The following is a 17413-nucleotide window of genomic DNA, read 5'->3' on the forward strand; positions in this document are numbered from 1 at the left end:
AGAAGTAAAGGGATGGCTGGCAAAGGCATTTAGCCAAGTTCAAGTGTCAAAAGAAGCTGAAACCACCCTGGGGTGACAGGAAGAGATGGGGGTGAGAATATCTGCCCCCACAAATCTGATGACAAGTATAGAAAGGCAGATGTTGTACATGAAACCTTTCTCTGGGGACATTTAATGAGTTACACTTTTCCAAGGCAATTTCTATTTCTGAAGTTTCAACAAGTTGCCTCAAATTTCATTTTGGCTTTCAGAAACACCCGTCAAATAGTACTTCACCTAAAACTTAGTGAAAAAGTAATTTTTCAGCTTATTTTATTTAGCCTAAAAAGGCGTTTGAATCTCTTTCTGAGTTAGCCCAGAGTTTAGTAATATCTTATGTTAACCATGTTTAGGAAAAAAATGGAAAGTGACTATAACAGAAGAGCATCTCATGCAGAAACTCAGTTTTCTGTTGAAACTCAAACACTTGTGAAAAAATATGAAGAAATGATCCAAAATCTGGAAGGACGTTACCAGCGAGAGTTGTGTGAACTTGCCGAACAGCAGAGAGAGGAGAAATCTCAGTGGGAGTTTGAGAAGGATGAAATTGCTCAGGAGGTTGCTGAAGCTCATGAGCAACTGAAGGAAAGTCTGGCAAATGAAAAGGCTGTTTCTTCTGCCCTGACCCAGGAGAAAGATCTCCTGGAGAAAAACTTCAAGGAAGAAGTGAACAAGCTTGTGTGCGAGAGAGAGCAGCTTCAGAAGGAGTTGCGAGACCTGAGGAATGCTGCTGAGAAGCAAGAGAAGAAGCTGAATGATAAAATAACACAACTCCAAAATGACCACGAAAAAGAGCTAAAGAACAAAGAAGAGCATATATTCATGGTGGAGGAAAATGGGAAGCTGGTTAGGCAAAAGCTGGAGAGGCTTGACAGTGAATATAAGCGAGAGAAAGACCAACTCAATTCCAAACTTCTTGCTTTGGAGAGTTTAAACAAAGACATTTGTGTTAAAGCAGAAACGGAAAAGGCTGAGTTAAGTTTGGAAATCTCAAACCTTCAAGGGAAAATACAGAAACTGCAGTGGGAGACCCACAGTTTTTCTGCACTACAAAATCATTATAGGCTTCTGGAAAACGAGTATGCAAAAGCAAAGAGCAAAATTGCTTCTTTCTCTGGTGTGGCGCCTCTGGGAGATGATGCGGATGTCCTCTTAAATCTGCAGAAAGTGCACGAGCGAGCTGTGAAGGAAAATGTCAGAATGGCTGCTGAGATCGTCCGGCTGCAGCGCAGGCTGCAAGCTGCGGAGCGGGAGCCCCCGCAACCTCCCAGTCCCGGCTGCTCTGACTCGGGCTCAGAACGATCTCAGCTGCCAGATGAAATAGATCCCGCTTTTGAAGGGTGGCCCAGCGATTGTAAAGATGCAGACAAGGGAACAGATTCGAGTGTCCTTCCGCTTTCGGAGGCTGATGCTACAGACCTGGAAGAAGTGATGGAGGGTGATTCGGATTTGGAGAAAGCATGTGTTAAAACCGGAGCGGGCGGCCGTGCACTCAAGGTGCAGGGGTGTCAGATGCAAGGAAGCAAAGCAGCGCTGGAAGCTGATGGCAATCAGGACTGTGACAAGAATCAAGAGCTGCTTTCTTGGGTGCCTCTGCTGAAAAAAAAGAGAGATCTCAAGAAAACTCTTCAGAGAGTTCCCAGACCAAAAATGCTACACAATGATGTTAAACAGCAGAAGGTTCATCTGCTAAATCACAGAATAGCTCCCAAAAATAACGGGTTTGTTTCTGATGCTTTGAAGCTGCAGGTTGAGCTTGAGAAGGCTGAAGAACTGAGTGAAGCTTCTCTCCAGCTTGATCGTGCTCCTGGGTCAACAAATGGTGACCTGAAAAGCGTAATAGCTCAGCTTTGGAAAAGGGTGGAAGAGTTGGAAGACAGATCAACGGCACAGGCTAAACTTCTGTCACTGCAAGAACAAATTCAGGTAGAAAATGAGGATCTGAAATCTGAAATGATAAAGTTAATTGAAAAAAATAAAGTGCTGGAAGACAGCCTGCAAAAGCTGAGAAGCCTTCATTGTAAACTGGAAAGTATCAAGCTCAGAGAGGAAAACACACAGCTCCTCCAGAAAGTTAGAGAGTTGGAAGATGTCCAAGAAGAAGATGCACAAGGAAACGTAGATGCACACGGTGACAAGTTAAGACTGCGATGCCAGCTTGGGAAGCTGGAAGAACATGCCACCGCGTTTACAGGTCAGCAAGACAAGCACGCCCAAAGCGACAGCATGGTGAGAGAAACACCGGCGGAAAAGAGAGAGCTGCAAGAGCCGGGCAGAAAGCTGAAGGAGAAAGCTGCTGCTCTGGTTAACCCGAACGACATGCATTTCCACGAAGAGGGAGAGGAGAGGAATACAGTGACGCACGGCTTACAAAGCACGTGCACTGAGCTGCAGCAAAAAGTTGATCTTCTGAGGTAACGTACGCTTGCAAAGCTGTGGGAAACGTGCCGGCCCCACGGTAATCAAACGTGCCGCTTAGAAACTAACCTAGCGTCCCACTCATCGCTTCGTAGCCGCCTGCCTGTCGTACGGTTGCTGCATTAACCACTGTAGTTTAACTTTGATTAGAAAACAGTGCCTTGGACTCTAACTACTAGCAAGCAGGCTGATTAATCGTGGATAACGACGGTTGAAATAAATGTGTGTGACTTACTCCTCTCTGACTGTGACCTAACGTGAATGGTAAAACAGGAGCAACCTGCCAGCTCTTCTCTCTGTGGATGTAGTCACCTTCACAGCGTGTAGTTTACTGTACATCAGAAAACCCTGTATTTTTATGTCCACAATACTATGGTAACACTTCCAGAACGCTTTTAGCTTTTACTAATATCACTTCTTCACTCGGTTTGCTCTCTTCTAGTACTGAATGTTACTTGGAATGCTAAAAGTGCTTCTATTTTTCTCAACATTCAAGTTGATACTAAAGAATTTTGGTAACTTTTTTCCAAGCAGGAGCACTTAATGTTAGGAATCCATCAGGTGTGTGACATGGTAAATAGCATTATAACACAGAGGTTTTACCTACTTGTTTTTAACTGCTGTACTTCAGCAAGGATGTTCTTGGAGGCCATGAAGTGGCCACAAGTGGCTTAATTATTGTTCAGCACCGGGAAATTGTTTTCCAGGTATTACAGCACGGCTAAGTTATGTCTTTACAGTCACCTCGGGGCAGAAAAGGCACTTTCCAACGCTGCTGTGCCCAGCATACTGGACTCTAGAAACAGCTGGGGAAAGAGGTTGCTCTCCTAGCAAGCTGCATAGTGTGGTGTTAAGCTGTTTATGTTGTTTGTAACTTAAGGAGCGAAAGGTATAGCACGATATCAGTGAGAAACTTTTATTAGGTATCTTAGATTTTAACTAAATTTATATGTACAAAAACATGCACGTAAAGCCATTTTTTCAGGGATCTGGGAAGCGCTCTTACTAAATGAAACTTAAAATCCATATACAGTTCATACATAAAAAGTCAATTGCAGCTTTGTTTGAAATATTACAGGTAGCTTAGGCTTGTAGTAATTTTTCTCCCTGTGGGCCTAGATGATATAAAGAAACAGTTTTCACTTGTCTTGTGTCTCTGCCACAGATGTGAAGCCGAGAAGCTCAGAGAAGAAAATGCTATTCTAAAAAATGAAGTGACTTTATTAAATGAAGAAGGTAGTGCTTCCAGCCTGAAACTGAGGGAGCTAAACGGATCCCAGGAAGAAATGTGGTAAGGATTCGATGGGGCACGTACCACATGTATGCCTTCAGGCCCTCGCTGCGGTGCAGACATGATGGTTATGTCCCTCCTCTCAAAGGTCCTTCATGTGTTAGATACTCTACAAAATTTGAAATGGGTTTATTGCATGGTGCCCACTGGAAATCCAGCTGGTTTGTCTATTCCTCGTCCCTGTCACCTGCCCCAGCTTGTCCTGCCCATTCCTAGAGCCAAAGCAGGGGCTTAACTATAGGAGTTCAGATGACCCAGTAACTCATACAAACACAGGGCCTACTTATGAGATGACCTGATGCAATTCTTGCTTCAGCAAAGGCAGAGCTTGTCGGGCGGGTGCAGCCTCAGAAAAGGCAGGAAGAGGTACAATGTGACAGTATTTGAGTGACTTGGTCTTCTGCAAGCAGATAACCATCCATGACCCTGGGAGTATTCTTCCCGCCTAGAAAAGAACTACAGGGAGTACTTTGAGGAACTGAGCACTTGCCAAGCCTATGCAAAACAGTGATGCTAAGCAATGAATAAATATCCAGAATTACCTTTTCTGGTGATGTCAAACCCAACCCATTCTTGTAGGTGCGTCTATTAACAAGTGACCCTAATGCTAATGAGCTTTCATTTTTTTTTTTTTTCTGTAGGCAAAAGATAGAGGCTGTGAGAAAGGAGAAAGTGGCCGTACAGAAGATGGTTGACAACCTGAAAAAGCAGGTATACAGACTGAGCCCATAACCTTCTCTGTAGATTTCATCACTGTACAAAAGCTGTTCCTTAGATGGTCACAAAGGCAGCAGAAAATGATGATTATATACATTTAAACTTTTGATGACTGTTCTCATTAACTCCTTGGGATTGATGAGGCTTGTTTTGACGTGATCAGAAGACAACTGCAAGGCTACTGTAACTATCTAGCTTACGGGCTTGAGAGCACTTTCCATAGTCAACTTGGGAAGTTTATTTAATAGAAATATAAATTTAAAAATCTATCTTTTGTAGTCTTTGTGGGTAATGCTCTGCAGTAGCCCATGGGAAACAGAGGTTATGTGACTCAGCCTCTACTTATTTCCCAGCTGCCTGGGTCTAGGAATGCTGCCAGCTGTGACCCTTTGCTTGTATCCGTGAGAATGCAGCTTTTATTTTAAGGGAGGTTTGTTATGCTAGGCAAAGTAGAAGGTTTAAGTAGCTCTTACATTCATGTCCTCCTTAGTATTGCTTAGTAAAATTCTGCTTGCTCAGAATAATCTACTAGATCACCAGCATAACCCTCAAAATATACATCAGCATGGCAAAGGGAAGGAGGAAGAGAGTGGTTTGCTGGGTGACTGGTATCGTAGCTGATGTAATTGAGGCGAATTATGAGAAATTAACAGTGTTTGAGGTTGACCGTGCATGCAACAGGCCATCAGGAGGACTCCTACTCCTAAATATGGTTCTACTTGATCTGGCCTAAAATTAGGGCATGTAGCAAGTTAAATAGCAATAGGGAAATAAAGCAGTGCTACCAGGGTCATGACTGTTATGTAGAGTACAGTTAACAGCTGTGCCCCACTGTCCCAGGCCACCACTGAACTGGAGTGACGCTTGTCAGGTTTTTTTAATCATCTTAATAGATTTTTTTTTAGGTTTTTTCTTTCTCATCCCTAGTGTAAAAGCATTCGTAACTGATGCTGCTGTCCCAATTCAGGTGGCAGATTTGAAGACCAGGAACCAGGAGCTGGACTCTGAAAATACAGAACTTAGCCAGAGGAACTCCAAAAATCAAGCAGATGTGCAGGATCTTAATCAACAGCTGGCAAGGGTGCTCAAGCAAAAGGAAAGGGAAGTGGGAAAATGTACCCTGGAAGAATGGGAAAAGGAGAGACTGGTACTGAAAGAGGAACTGGAAAACTCCAAAGTAAAGGTATGGGGTTACATCGTCTCTAACAATATGAAACAACTGAACTTTTAGGAATGCACAGGTGCTACGGAATTAGCATCCCTTTCTTGAGCCACACGTGGTCTTTCAAAGCTGAACTTTCCTTAGTACTAGCTGCAAACGTACATGCGTGCAGCAGTGGGGGTGGAAGGAAAGCATGGCAGCAGCCAAAAGCAGGGAGGTAGAAGTGTGAAGGTTTGCCTTGAAAATGGAGCTTAGTGATGTCCAATATTTACCTGTGCTTTCCAGCATGCCTGTTCTGTTCAGTCCAGTGCCAGCCCAGCTCTAACCCGTGCCACTGGCTGCAGCATCCTCTGGCTTACCTTCGTTACTCTGTGTGTCTCTGAGCTTTTTTACTTTTTGCAGTCATCAAATATGGTGTCTTCCTTGGAGATGGAGCTCTCAAAAATGAAGGTGCAAGCTCATATATTGGAGCAGGAGAACCACATCCTTAAGCAGGAACTCGAGAAGACAAAACAGGTATGGCATCCTGTTGAGTGCCAGCAGATAATGCCGGCTGTCTCTTAGTGTGCCCTGCTCTCTTGCCGAGTTGGGAATACTTAATTTCTTTAAAGAAAGGCCATAACAGTAGGGGGATAGAAAATCTCTTGAAACAGTCTCCAGGTACAATGCACAATTGTTCAGATACAGTTGGTTTCACTTAACCTCTGCCAAAAGGTCTTCCTGAGTAGTGATTCTACAAAGGCTTTGACAACGAAGACAAAGATGTAAAGCTCTAATCAAGGAATAGACAGGGCTGTTCTGGTTTGTGCAGATGGGATAGGCAGGGGGACATTTTCCTGTGTAACTAGTGATAGCCATATAGCTCAGTTTAAGGACTGGTCTCTTCCAGCATGTCCTCTCAGGTTTAGCAGGAGGAATTCTTTCTATCTGGAGACTTCGATGTCTCACAACTTCTGAGGACAATTTCCTGGAGGGCTCGGTTATTGCCTGTGTAAGCATGGTTCAACTGGCGGTAAATATATGCTAACAAACATGGATAATGAAGGCTACAGATGAATTAGCTCCCCTATTAGGGCTCCACACAGTAATTTTCTTTACAATGTAAAGCACTCCTTTGATGCACTCAATGCTTAGGATTGATAATGGTCTTAATAAGCAAAAGATGATGAGGCCTATTCAGTAAAGAGTGGATTGGGGCTTGAGTGTAATTAAAGCAGAAGATGGAGCGAGCAAAGACAGAACAGCACAGGAGAAGGCAGAGTGTAAGCTAAGGCACTGCGTCAAACAGGAAAAGGATCAGAAATCAGCAGTACAGTATATTTTTTTGCCCCCCTTTCACGGAAGAGGCAGAGAAAAGATGAGCCCTAAAGCAAATCCAAGGGATCACAGGGCAATTAGGAATCCTTAGCATTGCTGTTGCAGGAAGGATGCCCTGAATCATATCAATGATACTCATATATGATCATTCATACCAAACTGTAGTATGCTCCCCTCTCTTCTGCTCTACCCGGAGTGGGATGCTTGGCCCAGAGGAGAAGAGAAAGCTTTGTCTAACACTTGCATGCAAAAGTCAGAAATGACACAAACACCCCTGAGAGGTTTGTTTTCCACAGCTGCCCAGGTGTCCTGATCTCTCAGACCTTCAAAATGAAGTGTCGAGCTTAATTACTAAAAATGAAAAGCTGCAGAAAGAAAAAGAAGCCCTGAGTGAGGAATTAAACAGATGCATTGATAAGGTAAGAAAGAATTGCAAATCCACATCACTACCTTCATGCTTTAACAGGCTGTTAAAATTTTTGTCACTCTCCGTATCACCCTGACCTGTAAAACTACTCTGGAGTTTTTTCTTACCTTCAAGCCAGATAAAGGCTTATGTGCCACTGTCTTTTTTTTCCCTAGCTGGTCTTAAAGAGGAAGCTTAAATTCTGGAGCACAGCTTCACTCTGATTATGCAGAAAATTCCAAACATTGCAAGGAACAGAGGCCTGGATATAAATATTGCAGCAGGACAAGGAAGACAGTGTTCCTGCACTTTTATTGCAACTGTAACATAACTCTGAACTCAAGCAGTGTAGCTAATATGCGCACTATAAATAATGATCCTGTTGTGTGGAGGTTCAGGCTGGGAGCTGAGGGGTGTTTTGCTCTCCTGCATTTTGTTTGCATAGCTGTAACTCCCTCTCGAAGTCAAACTAAGTTAAAGAAAATCCTGAATGAGTCAGGCTTACCAATGTAATCTTATTTCAGGTAGCTAAAGTAAGCTGCTTAGAGAATGCAGTTGGCAGCTTGAAGCAGGAACAGAAGTCCTGGGAACAGCAGAGTCAGACACTGAAAACACAGCTCACCGTTTCACAAGAGAAGGTATAATAGTGATGTTTGTTACAGCCCTAGATCAAAAGCACTTTTTAAATCTCCTGTAGTGCTTTTTTTTATAAAAAACCAGCTGCCTTCTGATGTGTGCAAAGATGTCATGTGCCTAAGGATGGCCGCTTTGATGGGCTTTCAAAGTGACATTCTCAAAGGACAAGAGGAAACTTGTTAAATGCAATGAGGGACTCTTTTCTCCCCGAGAATAAGCTATGTTGTTTTGCATCTACAGCCAAGCTCCTTTTGCCAAATCATTCTGCCCAGTTATTCCAAAAATACTGCAGAGACTCTGCTGTTGCTCCCCGCTCTTCTGGCGGTGGCTTGGCTCCTCACCAGGCAGGGGAGGGGAACGAATGGCTATCTGCTTGGCTAACTATGCCTGGGGTTTCTTGTTGACCATGGGCTGCCAGGAAGAATAAATAATTCAAGAGAAATCTTCTCTTCCCAGCATATCATAATAAATATTCAGGAGTGGAAGATGTCTTTCTTAAATGCAGTATTGTGGCTGTATTCCAAGTGGGTGGATACTAATTTGGAAGAAAGACAGAAAATCATGTAGTGTTTTTAAAGAGGGCTGTCAGCCTTATTGCTGCTTCACTCCTTCCATCAGAGATCCTAAATGTATGATATGTGGTGCATCTGCCTCCTAGCAGAGCAAGGTCACAAGAAATCTTGGTCCAGCACATGCCAAGCTCTGTTCCTGCTCGTTACAGGTTCAGAGTCTGGATGAAACACTGCAAAATACCAACCTTCAAATGTCCCGACTAAAATCAGACTTACGGGTGACGCAACAGGAAAAGGAAGCTCTTAAACAAGAAGTGATATCTTTACACAAGCAACTGCAGAATGCCAATGAAAAGGTAATGGACTTCAGGTGCCTCAAAGTCAGCTTTGCATGCCAGGGTTTACGGATGCTAGCTGCTGCTCTTCTGTAGCCCGCTGCTGTAGCCAACCTAGTTCTTTAGGTTGGCTTGTGTCCTTCTGATGGACACATACAGCGCTGCAGACTTGAGCAAGTAGACTGATTGATTTTTTTTAAAATCTTTTTTAAAAATTCATGAGATAAAGCTAATTTTAAAAAACTCAAAGGAGGTGGGTGCACGAAAAGCCCTGTTTTAATGATTTTTTCTGTATTTAGTAGTTTTCCATTTTAAAATAGTTAACTGTAATTAGTCATGTCAGTTGTATATAATGTGGAGATTTTAAATTTATTTCTAAAACACTTAAGTTTTGAACAGAAGGACAGGCAATGATCAGTCCATTTCCTGAGTCTCTATTCTTCCCTGAAATCTTTTTTTTTGGGGGGGTGGGGTGGAGGGGATGGATATCCATGGACAATGTATGAATTTACACCTCTCAAAGCTATAAACATATTACCAGTCAAACTAGTAATTGACAGGGGATCTAATTTTCAGTCAAACTTGGTTTTGAAAGGCACAGTATTATAGCAGCCTCTCTTAACTGATGAAGAACTGTAAATTAAGGAGGTTGTAGACAGCAGCCTTGGGATTGGTATTATGAATTCAGTTAGTAATTTGGCTTGTTTGCCATGTAATTAAGGAATATTTAATGTCCACATGGAAAAGAGGCTGTTTCAGAATCGTACAACAGGAACTAAATTACAGCTATTACTGAATGATATATAATACTGAGTTCTATTATTTGCTTGATGAGGCTGTGAAATGGAGCACAAATTGCTTTTTTGTGTTGTTGAACCTGGTGCACTCACATCAACCGTTCTGGCGCACAGCTATTAGCTGTGATTTTAGCACAGGGAAGCGCTTTGGTTTTGTGCTGTGATTGGCATGTTGGGTTTCTTAGTGGAAAACAGTGTGTAGGCTGGGAGGAAGATGGGAATCCTGCGACTTCAGAGTCTGCAGTTACTGAAAGCCTACTTAAAACCCACCTGAATAGAGAAAATGTCTGCTTCTTTGTTTAAGGCCTAACCCTGCAATTCTGTCTGTCTTAAGAATCGGGTTCTAGAACTGGCTGTGCCTTCCTCAGGGCTGCAGGACCAACAGAGGCAACTACACTGGGATGAACTGGACCAGCTGACGAAACAGGAGCAGCAGCTGCTCAGGCAGGAGAATGAGAGGCTGCAGAGAGAAGTCCAGAGCACTAAAACAGACCTGACTCACTCCAGGGAGAAGGTAACCTGAGCAAGCTGACAGATCAGAGGCAGTCCCTGCATGCTAGGAAAAACTTAATGCGTGTTATTTTGCAGTGAGTAATGCAGGAGAGGAATGTTGCTCATTAGTTCTTAATAGAAACATTTGCAGAAAGAATGCATAATGGAATAGTTTTCCTTTACATTGGCACTGAGAATGCAGATGTTCTTAAGATGTCTCAAACAGCTCTTTTTTAAGAGAAATACTGATAACTCTTGTCTGAGTCTGATCTGACTTTCAGTTAACGCCCTTCAATTTTTTTGTCAAAAAACTTCTTACTATTCCGGCATTCCTCACGTCTGATTTCTTGGCTCACAGTATTAGGCAGATTATGGGGAAGAGGAAGGGAAAGACCTTTTGTATTTTTGCCATTTTAGCTTTGAGCAACACCAGAATCTGCCACGAGTTTGAAACTAATTGGTACTCACTTAATCTAAAATACTCAGTATTTTAGCTTAAGCAGATGCAATTTAATTTTTTTTAATGGTCTGGAATGTTTTTCCACATTTGTTTGTCTCTGGTCTCTTTAGATCAGACAGCTGGAATCTACTATCCTCTCCCTAAAGCACCAAAAGCATCAAAGCCAGTCAGGTATTGTCAAAGCCATAGAGCAAGAGAAATTAAGCCTGAAGAGAGAGTGTGAACAGCTTCAGAAGGAGTTGTCATCTGCAAACAGGAAGGTTAGTTTTAGATGGTAACTATGTGACTCGATGCAGTACTTCCCACCTCTGAGAGCTGATGTGGTAAGCTGTAATTGTCTTTTCTGAGCTTTGCATTCTTTGTCTCTTACAAATCCCTGTCCCGAGGAGCTGACCGTCCTCTGTGCTTCTGCAGAGCAGGCAGGGTGGAAGTCTATGCCAACGTGCTGCAGGACTTCGAGTCAGTACAAACAGTTCAGTGGTAGAACATGGGGACCATAAACAAAACACAGCCCACTCAAGTGCTCTGTAATACACAGCGCTTGTACATTAGTGTTACCACTTTTAGCTTAAAAATCAGTTATCCTGCCTATTCTTTGAAACATGTGTCAGAGGCGATGTATAACATGTCTTAGACATCACTTCCAGCAAAGCGTTACGCTTGTCCAAGTACGTATGTCTTTTAATTGTGAATTGTCTTGATGTGCAGTGATTCATGGCTTGCATAGTAGGAAAAAAAACAAACATAGAATAAGAAACTACTCTTTCTAAGGAAATTTCTTGTCTTTATCAGATCAGTCAGATGAATTCTCTTGAACGTGAACTGGAAACCAGCTCAGAAAATGAAGGGCTAAGAAAAAAGCAAGTCAAACTGGATGATCAGTTAATGGAGGTACTTTTCAATCAATGTTGACTGTGCTGAATAGTATGGGGCTTTATCACTATCTCACTGAATCCATTAATTTATTTAAAAACAGCTTCTAGATGTGTAGGAACAGAGGAAACTAATCAAAACTAGAAGAATTAATCTCCCCTGATGCCTTAATCTCGCCTTTCATGATCAAGTTAGTGTGACAAACATGCTTCTCTGAAGCATGTTGTGGTTTATTGTAATTCACATAAGGCTTCAGATATAAAGTCAAATAACAAAAAAAAACCTGGTTTCTGTGCTTGAGGCAAGGCTAACACTTTCCTCTTCCTTCCTAGAAAACTTGATGTTACATGTTTTAACTGACATTTGCATAATGCTGCTCTTTAATGTAGAAACCTGTTCTTATTTACGATAGGAATAATTTGCTGAATTTAAGCCTTGCTATCTTATCTAGATTGTGACAGAATAACAATTTACACAATTTATTGTTACTCTAAAGGCGTGAGTGAAAACTTCAATGGAGATTCTTCCAACGCCTGCTGTAAATGTGGATGTTTGTTCAGCACTGCCGGAGACGGATCATGCTGGATGTTAGAAAACTGTATAATTCTTACTGTCCTTGGTTACAGGAACGGGCAAGCTTGACTATGTTAAGTTGGTGCCTCCCTTAAGGGCAAGCTGGACCTTTGAGTTGTCTCGCAGCAGTCTTGCCTAAACTTGATGGCCTGAATTTCAGTTTGAAACATAATTAAAATAAAAACAACAAAAAAACCCAATAAACAAAAAAAACCACAAAACACGTAAAAAACAAAAACCCACCCCAAACAAACCAACAACCCACCACAGTTTTGACTTGTTCCATAAATTAAAGCATCTTCTAGATAAGGCTTTACAACACTGTGTTTCTTCCAAGGCTTCGTGTTTTTCATCAAGAAAGCAGAGGGGAAACATGTTATGCTGAATATACTACGTAATTAGCTATGAAATTGTAAAAATTGGATTAGAAAAGATGAGATTTTGACAAGTTACTGAAAAGACTGTTTATATGCCCTGTGCTTTTATTTATGTAGTCTTCATTAAGCTTTGGGGAAACTCCAAACACTGTTAAACCCTTTAGTATAAACACCAAGCACGGAATTGCATTTTCTGCTAAAATTTGTGTTTCAAACATGCAGGGCTTTTGATATTCCTGATAACACTTTCCCAGCAGGTGTGTATAACATTCACTTAGCACTTTATAACTTCTAACTTTCTCTTTTGTGCCTGTTCTCCTTTTGTTCATGGCTAACCTGACTAGAACTCAGTGGTTGGAACTAGCAGAGAAGGGTGCAGTTCTCTTTCTGAAATAGTGTGCGAAGGTAGAGCAATCATTTTCGATGTACTACCATAGCATGGAGAAAACATTCCTTTCTTTTATGGATTTTTTTTTTTTTACTTTATTCCATACATCTTTTAAGAAAAGAAGCCGCTATTCATTTTAATGTAAAATTCTTCCTTTGGCATCTGCACTAAAGTCATTGTAGTTAGTATATCATGCAGTTTGATTCTGTGGGCCGAGGAGGTGCATACTTCTAAGGCATTGCCATGAAAATGGAGAGAAATAATGAATTGCATCCAAAAGAATTAAACTGATCGTAAGAAAATGAAAAGTGGCTCAACCCCTTCCTTCTAACCCATTGACTGTGAGGCTTGAAGGTGTATTCGTATTTACCTCTGATATCTGCATGCTTTTTCACGAGACTGTCAAATGTTTCCTTAATATTAACCGATATGTGATCGCACGCAGTGTCATCCCTAATAGTTTAGCAAGTTCGTTACTGTTCCGCTTTCTTCCACAGATGAATATGGCAAGACTATGTTGTTTTCATTAGCCACACAATTGGTATTTATTTTTAAGACACTGTTAATATTAATTGACTGTTTCTTCAGCTCTTTCATTAGATGCTCATGTGCTTCACAACATTACAGGAAACCCTAAAGAAATTCCATCAAAAGCTCATTATTTCAACTGGCTATATTGTCAGCAAAATAGCTCCTTTTACAGACAAGTTCGTTCAAGAGACCCTACTGAAAATTTAAAAAAATCCAAATAGTTTTATTTTTAAATACTTACAAACCTTTTTTCCATTTACCTGGGCCAGCAGAGGTGTACAGATGCTAAAAGGGCCAGAAGAGCTGCACCACTGTGAAAAATGCTTAGTTCTTTGTATTACAGATGGATTCAATAACTGAAAAATGATTATGAATTGAAACCTTAATTCTACCACTTCTGAAAGGAAAATTAAAAACACTAACATTAACTTATAGAACTCTTCCAAAGGGATCAGAGTTTCAAGATGAGTGAGAATTTTGTCAGCTGAACTTTATGGGAAGAAAGTATTAATCCTACATACGTTCAAGTGCAAAGCAACTTGCTGGAACACCGGGGGTTTTACTGTACAGTTCTGGTCTTTTTTTAGTATTATAAGCTATTACAACTGTCAGCTAGTCTTACCTGACTTTTACTTTAGTCTAGGAAAATGCTAAATAGTCACACGAAACAATCTTAGCTTTTAATATCTTCTGGAAGTTCATCGAATGCTGGGCCAGTTTAACTTGGGCTCCCATGGCTGCGATGCAACTGTAGTAAGGTAATGCCAGAAACACCTCTTTCCTAGTCACCTTCATCCAGTAACTGTCACAGCATTGCTTGGGAGCAGCACTCAATTAAATGACGTGGGGAAGCTAAACTGTTTGGGACAAGTCTGTCCTGAGGCGCTCTTTCTGCTGTAGCAAGGGCTCTTAGGAATGCGATCCTTTTATCCCATATGCAAGGCCTAGTTTTAACAACAAAAAGAATTTTCTGGTAGTATAACTTCACAAACAACAACCAGGATACACAAATTCTTTGTTGGTATATACTACCTTTCCATTATATAGATTTGCTGACGCATTTGGTAACCTTTTTTTTAATGAAAGCAAGACTTAAATTTGGATTAAACTACCTCAGATTACTACATGCATCCACATGTCAAGGTCCCCTCTGAGTATACTCTTGCTCATGCAGCACAGACATGCAGGAAGTCTCCAGACTTGCTATCAAACTCTGCTTGTGGCATGTCTTGAAATGAAAGTTAAGTGTATTAATTTCTGCAGTTGGTAGTGAACATAACAAGATATATGGGATTCTAAACACTGGATATGACTGAATGTCATATAGCAGCTGACATCAAATTACTTAAGTCATCATACATTAAACTGACAATTTGTTTTGCTTTTGAGAACGTTCTCTCTCTAGCCTAGATTAAAAACTAGAACTAATCAGCACTGGTGGACAACTTCTTCAGCCTGCCTCATGCTAGTGCTTTTATTTCTAAGTGGATACTATTTTCAGAAGAGCTGCAGATCAGGGTTAAAATTTAAAAGAACCAGTAAGTTAAAACTCACCACAGGCCCATTTACCTTTGACAGGATTTAATAAGAAATTAGTGAATTTATAACTCGGGTCTGAAATTATGAATCAAATCGATTCCTTTAGACTTCAAAACTGTACACAAAGATGTGTCTTTTTTCACTGGAAAGAGAAAAGCTGTCTACTTAGCTTCCGTTGCTGAGTTCAGGCTTGTTTCTCTTGCGTACAAGAAATGGCTCCAGACTAACCCGATGCCCAGTGCATCACTAAAAGATATGTTGTACGAAGGGCACTGCTGCCTTCTCCTGATGGCTGATTTACATTACTCTTCAGATGCTCCACTCAAGCGCCAGTGTGATGCTTAGCCAGCCACCGCACGCCCGGGAGCTCCAGCAGCAAGGCTGTGCTATGGTGCCCAAGGAACAGTTCCTGCAGCTCCAACACCAGCTCCTACAAGCAGAGAGGAGGAGTCAACGTCTTCAGGAAGAACTTGAAAGTAGACCCTCTGAAACAAACATGCAACAGGTAAAGATCTCATTACTCTGCAGGTTACAAGTTTTAAAAACGATATCTGGTTAGTTTTCTTGTGTTTTCAGTTCTGATGAGATCCGTTCTCTGTTTATGCCAGTTCAACAATTAAAATCAGTTCTATCAAGATAAGTATAAAATAAACCTTTGCTGTTTAGCATATTAGGCTTGAGCCGTAGCTTAATTCTGAAGTCCTTTCAATCTTTTTGAAATAAAACCTACTCCCACCCACTTTCAACTGGCTTTTCTCCTTCTGATCAATGTGCATTAAGTGTTTATAGGGTTTTTGTTTTGTTTCCTTTACCTAATGTCCATGTCTGGAACCATTGTTTTTTAAAAAAATACACTATGCATATTGCACAAGCACATACCCATCACACATAAAATACCAGCTGGGGCTGTTGCTGTCACATGGAGATCTGTCTGCTGTAGTAGAGCAGAACACAAACAAATTAATCCTCTTTATAAGGTCAGCCTAATCTTTGTTATTTGGCCACATGCCAAGACATCGTTTGGACAACACTGTTACCTTTATACAGAAACTTCAGCATTGGCATTTCTGAGGAAAAACAATCTAATTCCAAGGAAGACCATAGCTACTGCACATATTGGGCTGAGTCACTTTTAGTGTTTTGTTTTGTGTGTTTTAACATGTAAAACTGAATTATAGGCCATGGGTAGGAGAGTTTGCATCTCCTATATAAAACTAAGCTTGGGGACTAGGCCTCCCAAATGACTGTTTTCAAAAAGTAACAGAATCTCTGAATCTGTAAAGCTTTGGCTCAGGCCGTAGGTCTTCAAATAATATTACAACTTTATTTTATGAGAATCTTATGAGAAAAGATAAAGCTCTAAATAACCTAGATTAATAAAATTGTTAGTATTTTATCTGTTAGCAGAAAAAACCCTACACCTTTACATTATAAATTCAGATTGCAGTCACACAGTAAAAAGACCAAGACTTTGAAGCTCAAAAACCTCTGAACGTGTTAATAGTGTATTCTGAAAAAAAGTATTATGGAGAGAAAGTATATGCAGTAGCAGTTTGTAAACTTTCCAAAACCTGAAGTAAGAATTCTTTTTTAAGAAAGACGTAATCTAAAAGTTCCCCCCAAAGAAAGAGCTTAACAGCAAATAATATAGAATAAGTAAAAATAAATCCATTGTAAGGTTCTCTCCCTTTCAGCGGAGTCCTGCTGGAAGTGCATTACCTCAGGCTAATGTACTTGGTCACACACAATGGGAATTAGAGCGTGCAGTTTAATTTTGAAATCAATAAAAGCCATATTACAGCAGTAACATCTGCAAATGAATGTGCTGTGTATTGCATTAGGAGTGATGACTTTGTAATTTTGCCTTTGAAAGCCTGAGAAACAATTTGCAAACTAGTCACATCCTGGAACTTGTAGTTATACAGATAAATCACTTCTACATTTCCTGTAAAAGCTTTTATTCTGGAAAGCTTCGTGAATTTAAAAATACTTTGAGAGGCTTTGCAAATATTTGCTGTCAGTGCACTAATCCACTTAATCCTTTTAAGTTTTTCCTATTGATTTTATTTTTATTGCTTAAAGTGACTGGGTATTCTGGTTTATAACATCTCCTACAACTTTTTTTCATGGGCTTTACTGGATAACTTTCTAAAATCATTATTAAACACATGCATTCTACAACTATAAACAAGACCAAATTTGTTTTAGTTTGTCTCAATTTTGACATTTCTGTGAGCACATCTTGCTTTAATTCTCACTGTTCATTTTTCTTCGTCACCTGGATTTCTAGGGTTAACATTTAGTTGAGCTTATGTCCATTTTAATGTCCCCTTTAGCAACTTGAAAAATTACATCCTAATCCCTCCTCATCATCCTTTCACCAGTGAGTACGACGTCAGGTTATCCATGCTTTCTGTGTAAACTTAATCACCTAGTTTTGCTGCTTTGCACTGTGCAGCTTTCTTAGATCCTGAGTCCTTCTGTGTGATAAGGTATCCAAAGCTGTCCCCCTCCTTTTTGGAATTATTTTATGTTCATCATGCTTTGCAG

General features: G+C 40.7%; 1 protein-coding gene across 3 annotated transcripts in view; it reads left to right on the top strand.

Annotated features, from left to right (window-relative positions):
- Window positions 1-17413, top strand: part of NIN (ninein) — a 65424-nt gene that overhangs the window by 39709 nt on the left and 8302 nt on the right. Inside the window, exons 17-28 of one of the 3 annotated variants that reach the window (XM_064461164.1) lie at window positions 393-2453; window positions 3623-3748; window positions 4390-4459; window positions 5433-5648; window positions 6030-6143; window positions 7241-7363; window positions 7875-7988; window positions 8708-8854; window positions 9965-10144; window positions 10693-10842; window positions 11375-11473; window positions 15177-15368. In XM_064461164.1, the coding sequence (XP_064317234.1) occupies window positions 393-2453; window positions 3623-3748; window positions 4390-4459; window positions 5433-5648; window positions 6030-6143; window positions 7241-7363; window positions 7875-7988; window positions 8708-8854; window positions 9965-10144; window positions 10693-10842; window positions 11375-11473; window positions 15177-15368 (3592 nt within the window). Of the gene's footprint in view, window positions 1-392; window positions 2454-3622; window positions 3749-4389; window positions 4460-5432; window positions 5649-6029; window positions 6144-7240; window positions 7364-7874; window positions 7989-8707; window positions 8855-9964; window positions 10145-10692; window positions 10843-11374; window positions 11474-15176; window positions 15369-17413 lie in introns of those variants that run through there. The other 2 variants (XM_064461166.1, XM_064461165.1) reach the window with 2 other exon arrangements.

Source organism: Phalacrocorax carbo, chromosome 9 (assembly GCF_963921805.1).
Source record: "Phalacrocorax carbo chromosome 9, bPhaCar2.1, whole genome shotgun sequence".
In the NCBI taxonomy this organism is placed as follows: Eukaryota; Metazoa; Chordata; class Aves; order Suliformes; family Phalacrocoracidae; genus Phalacrocorax; species Phalacrocorax carbo.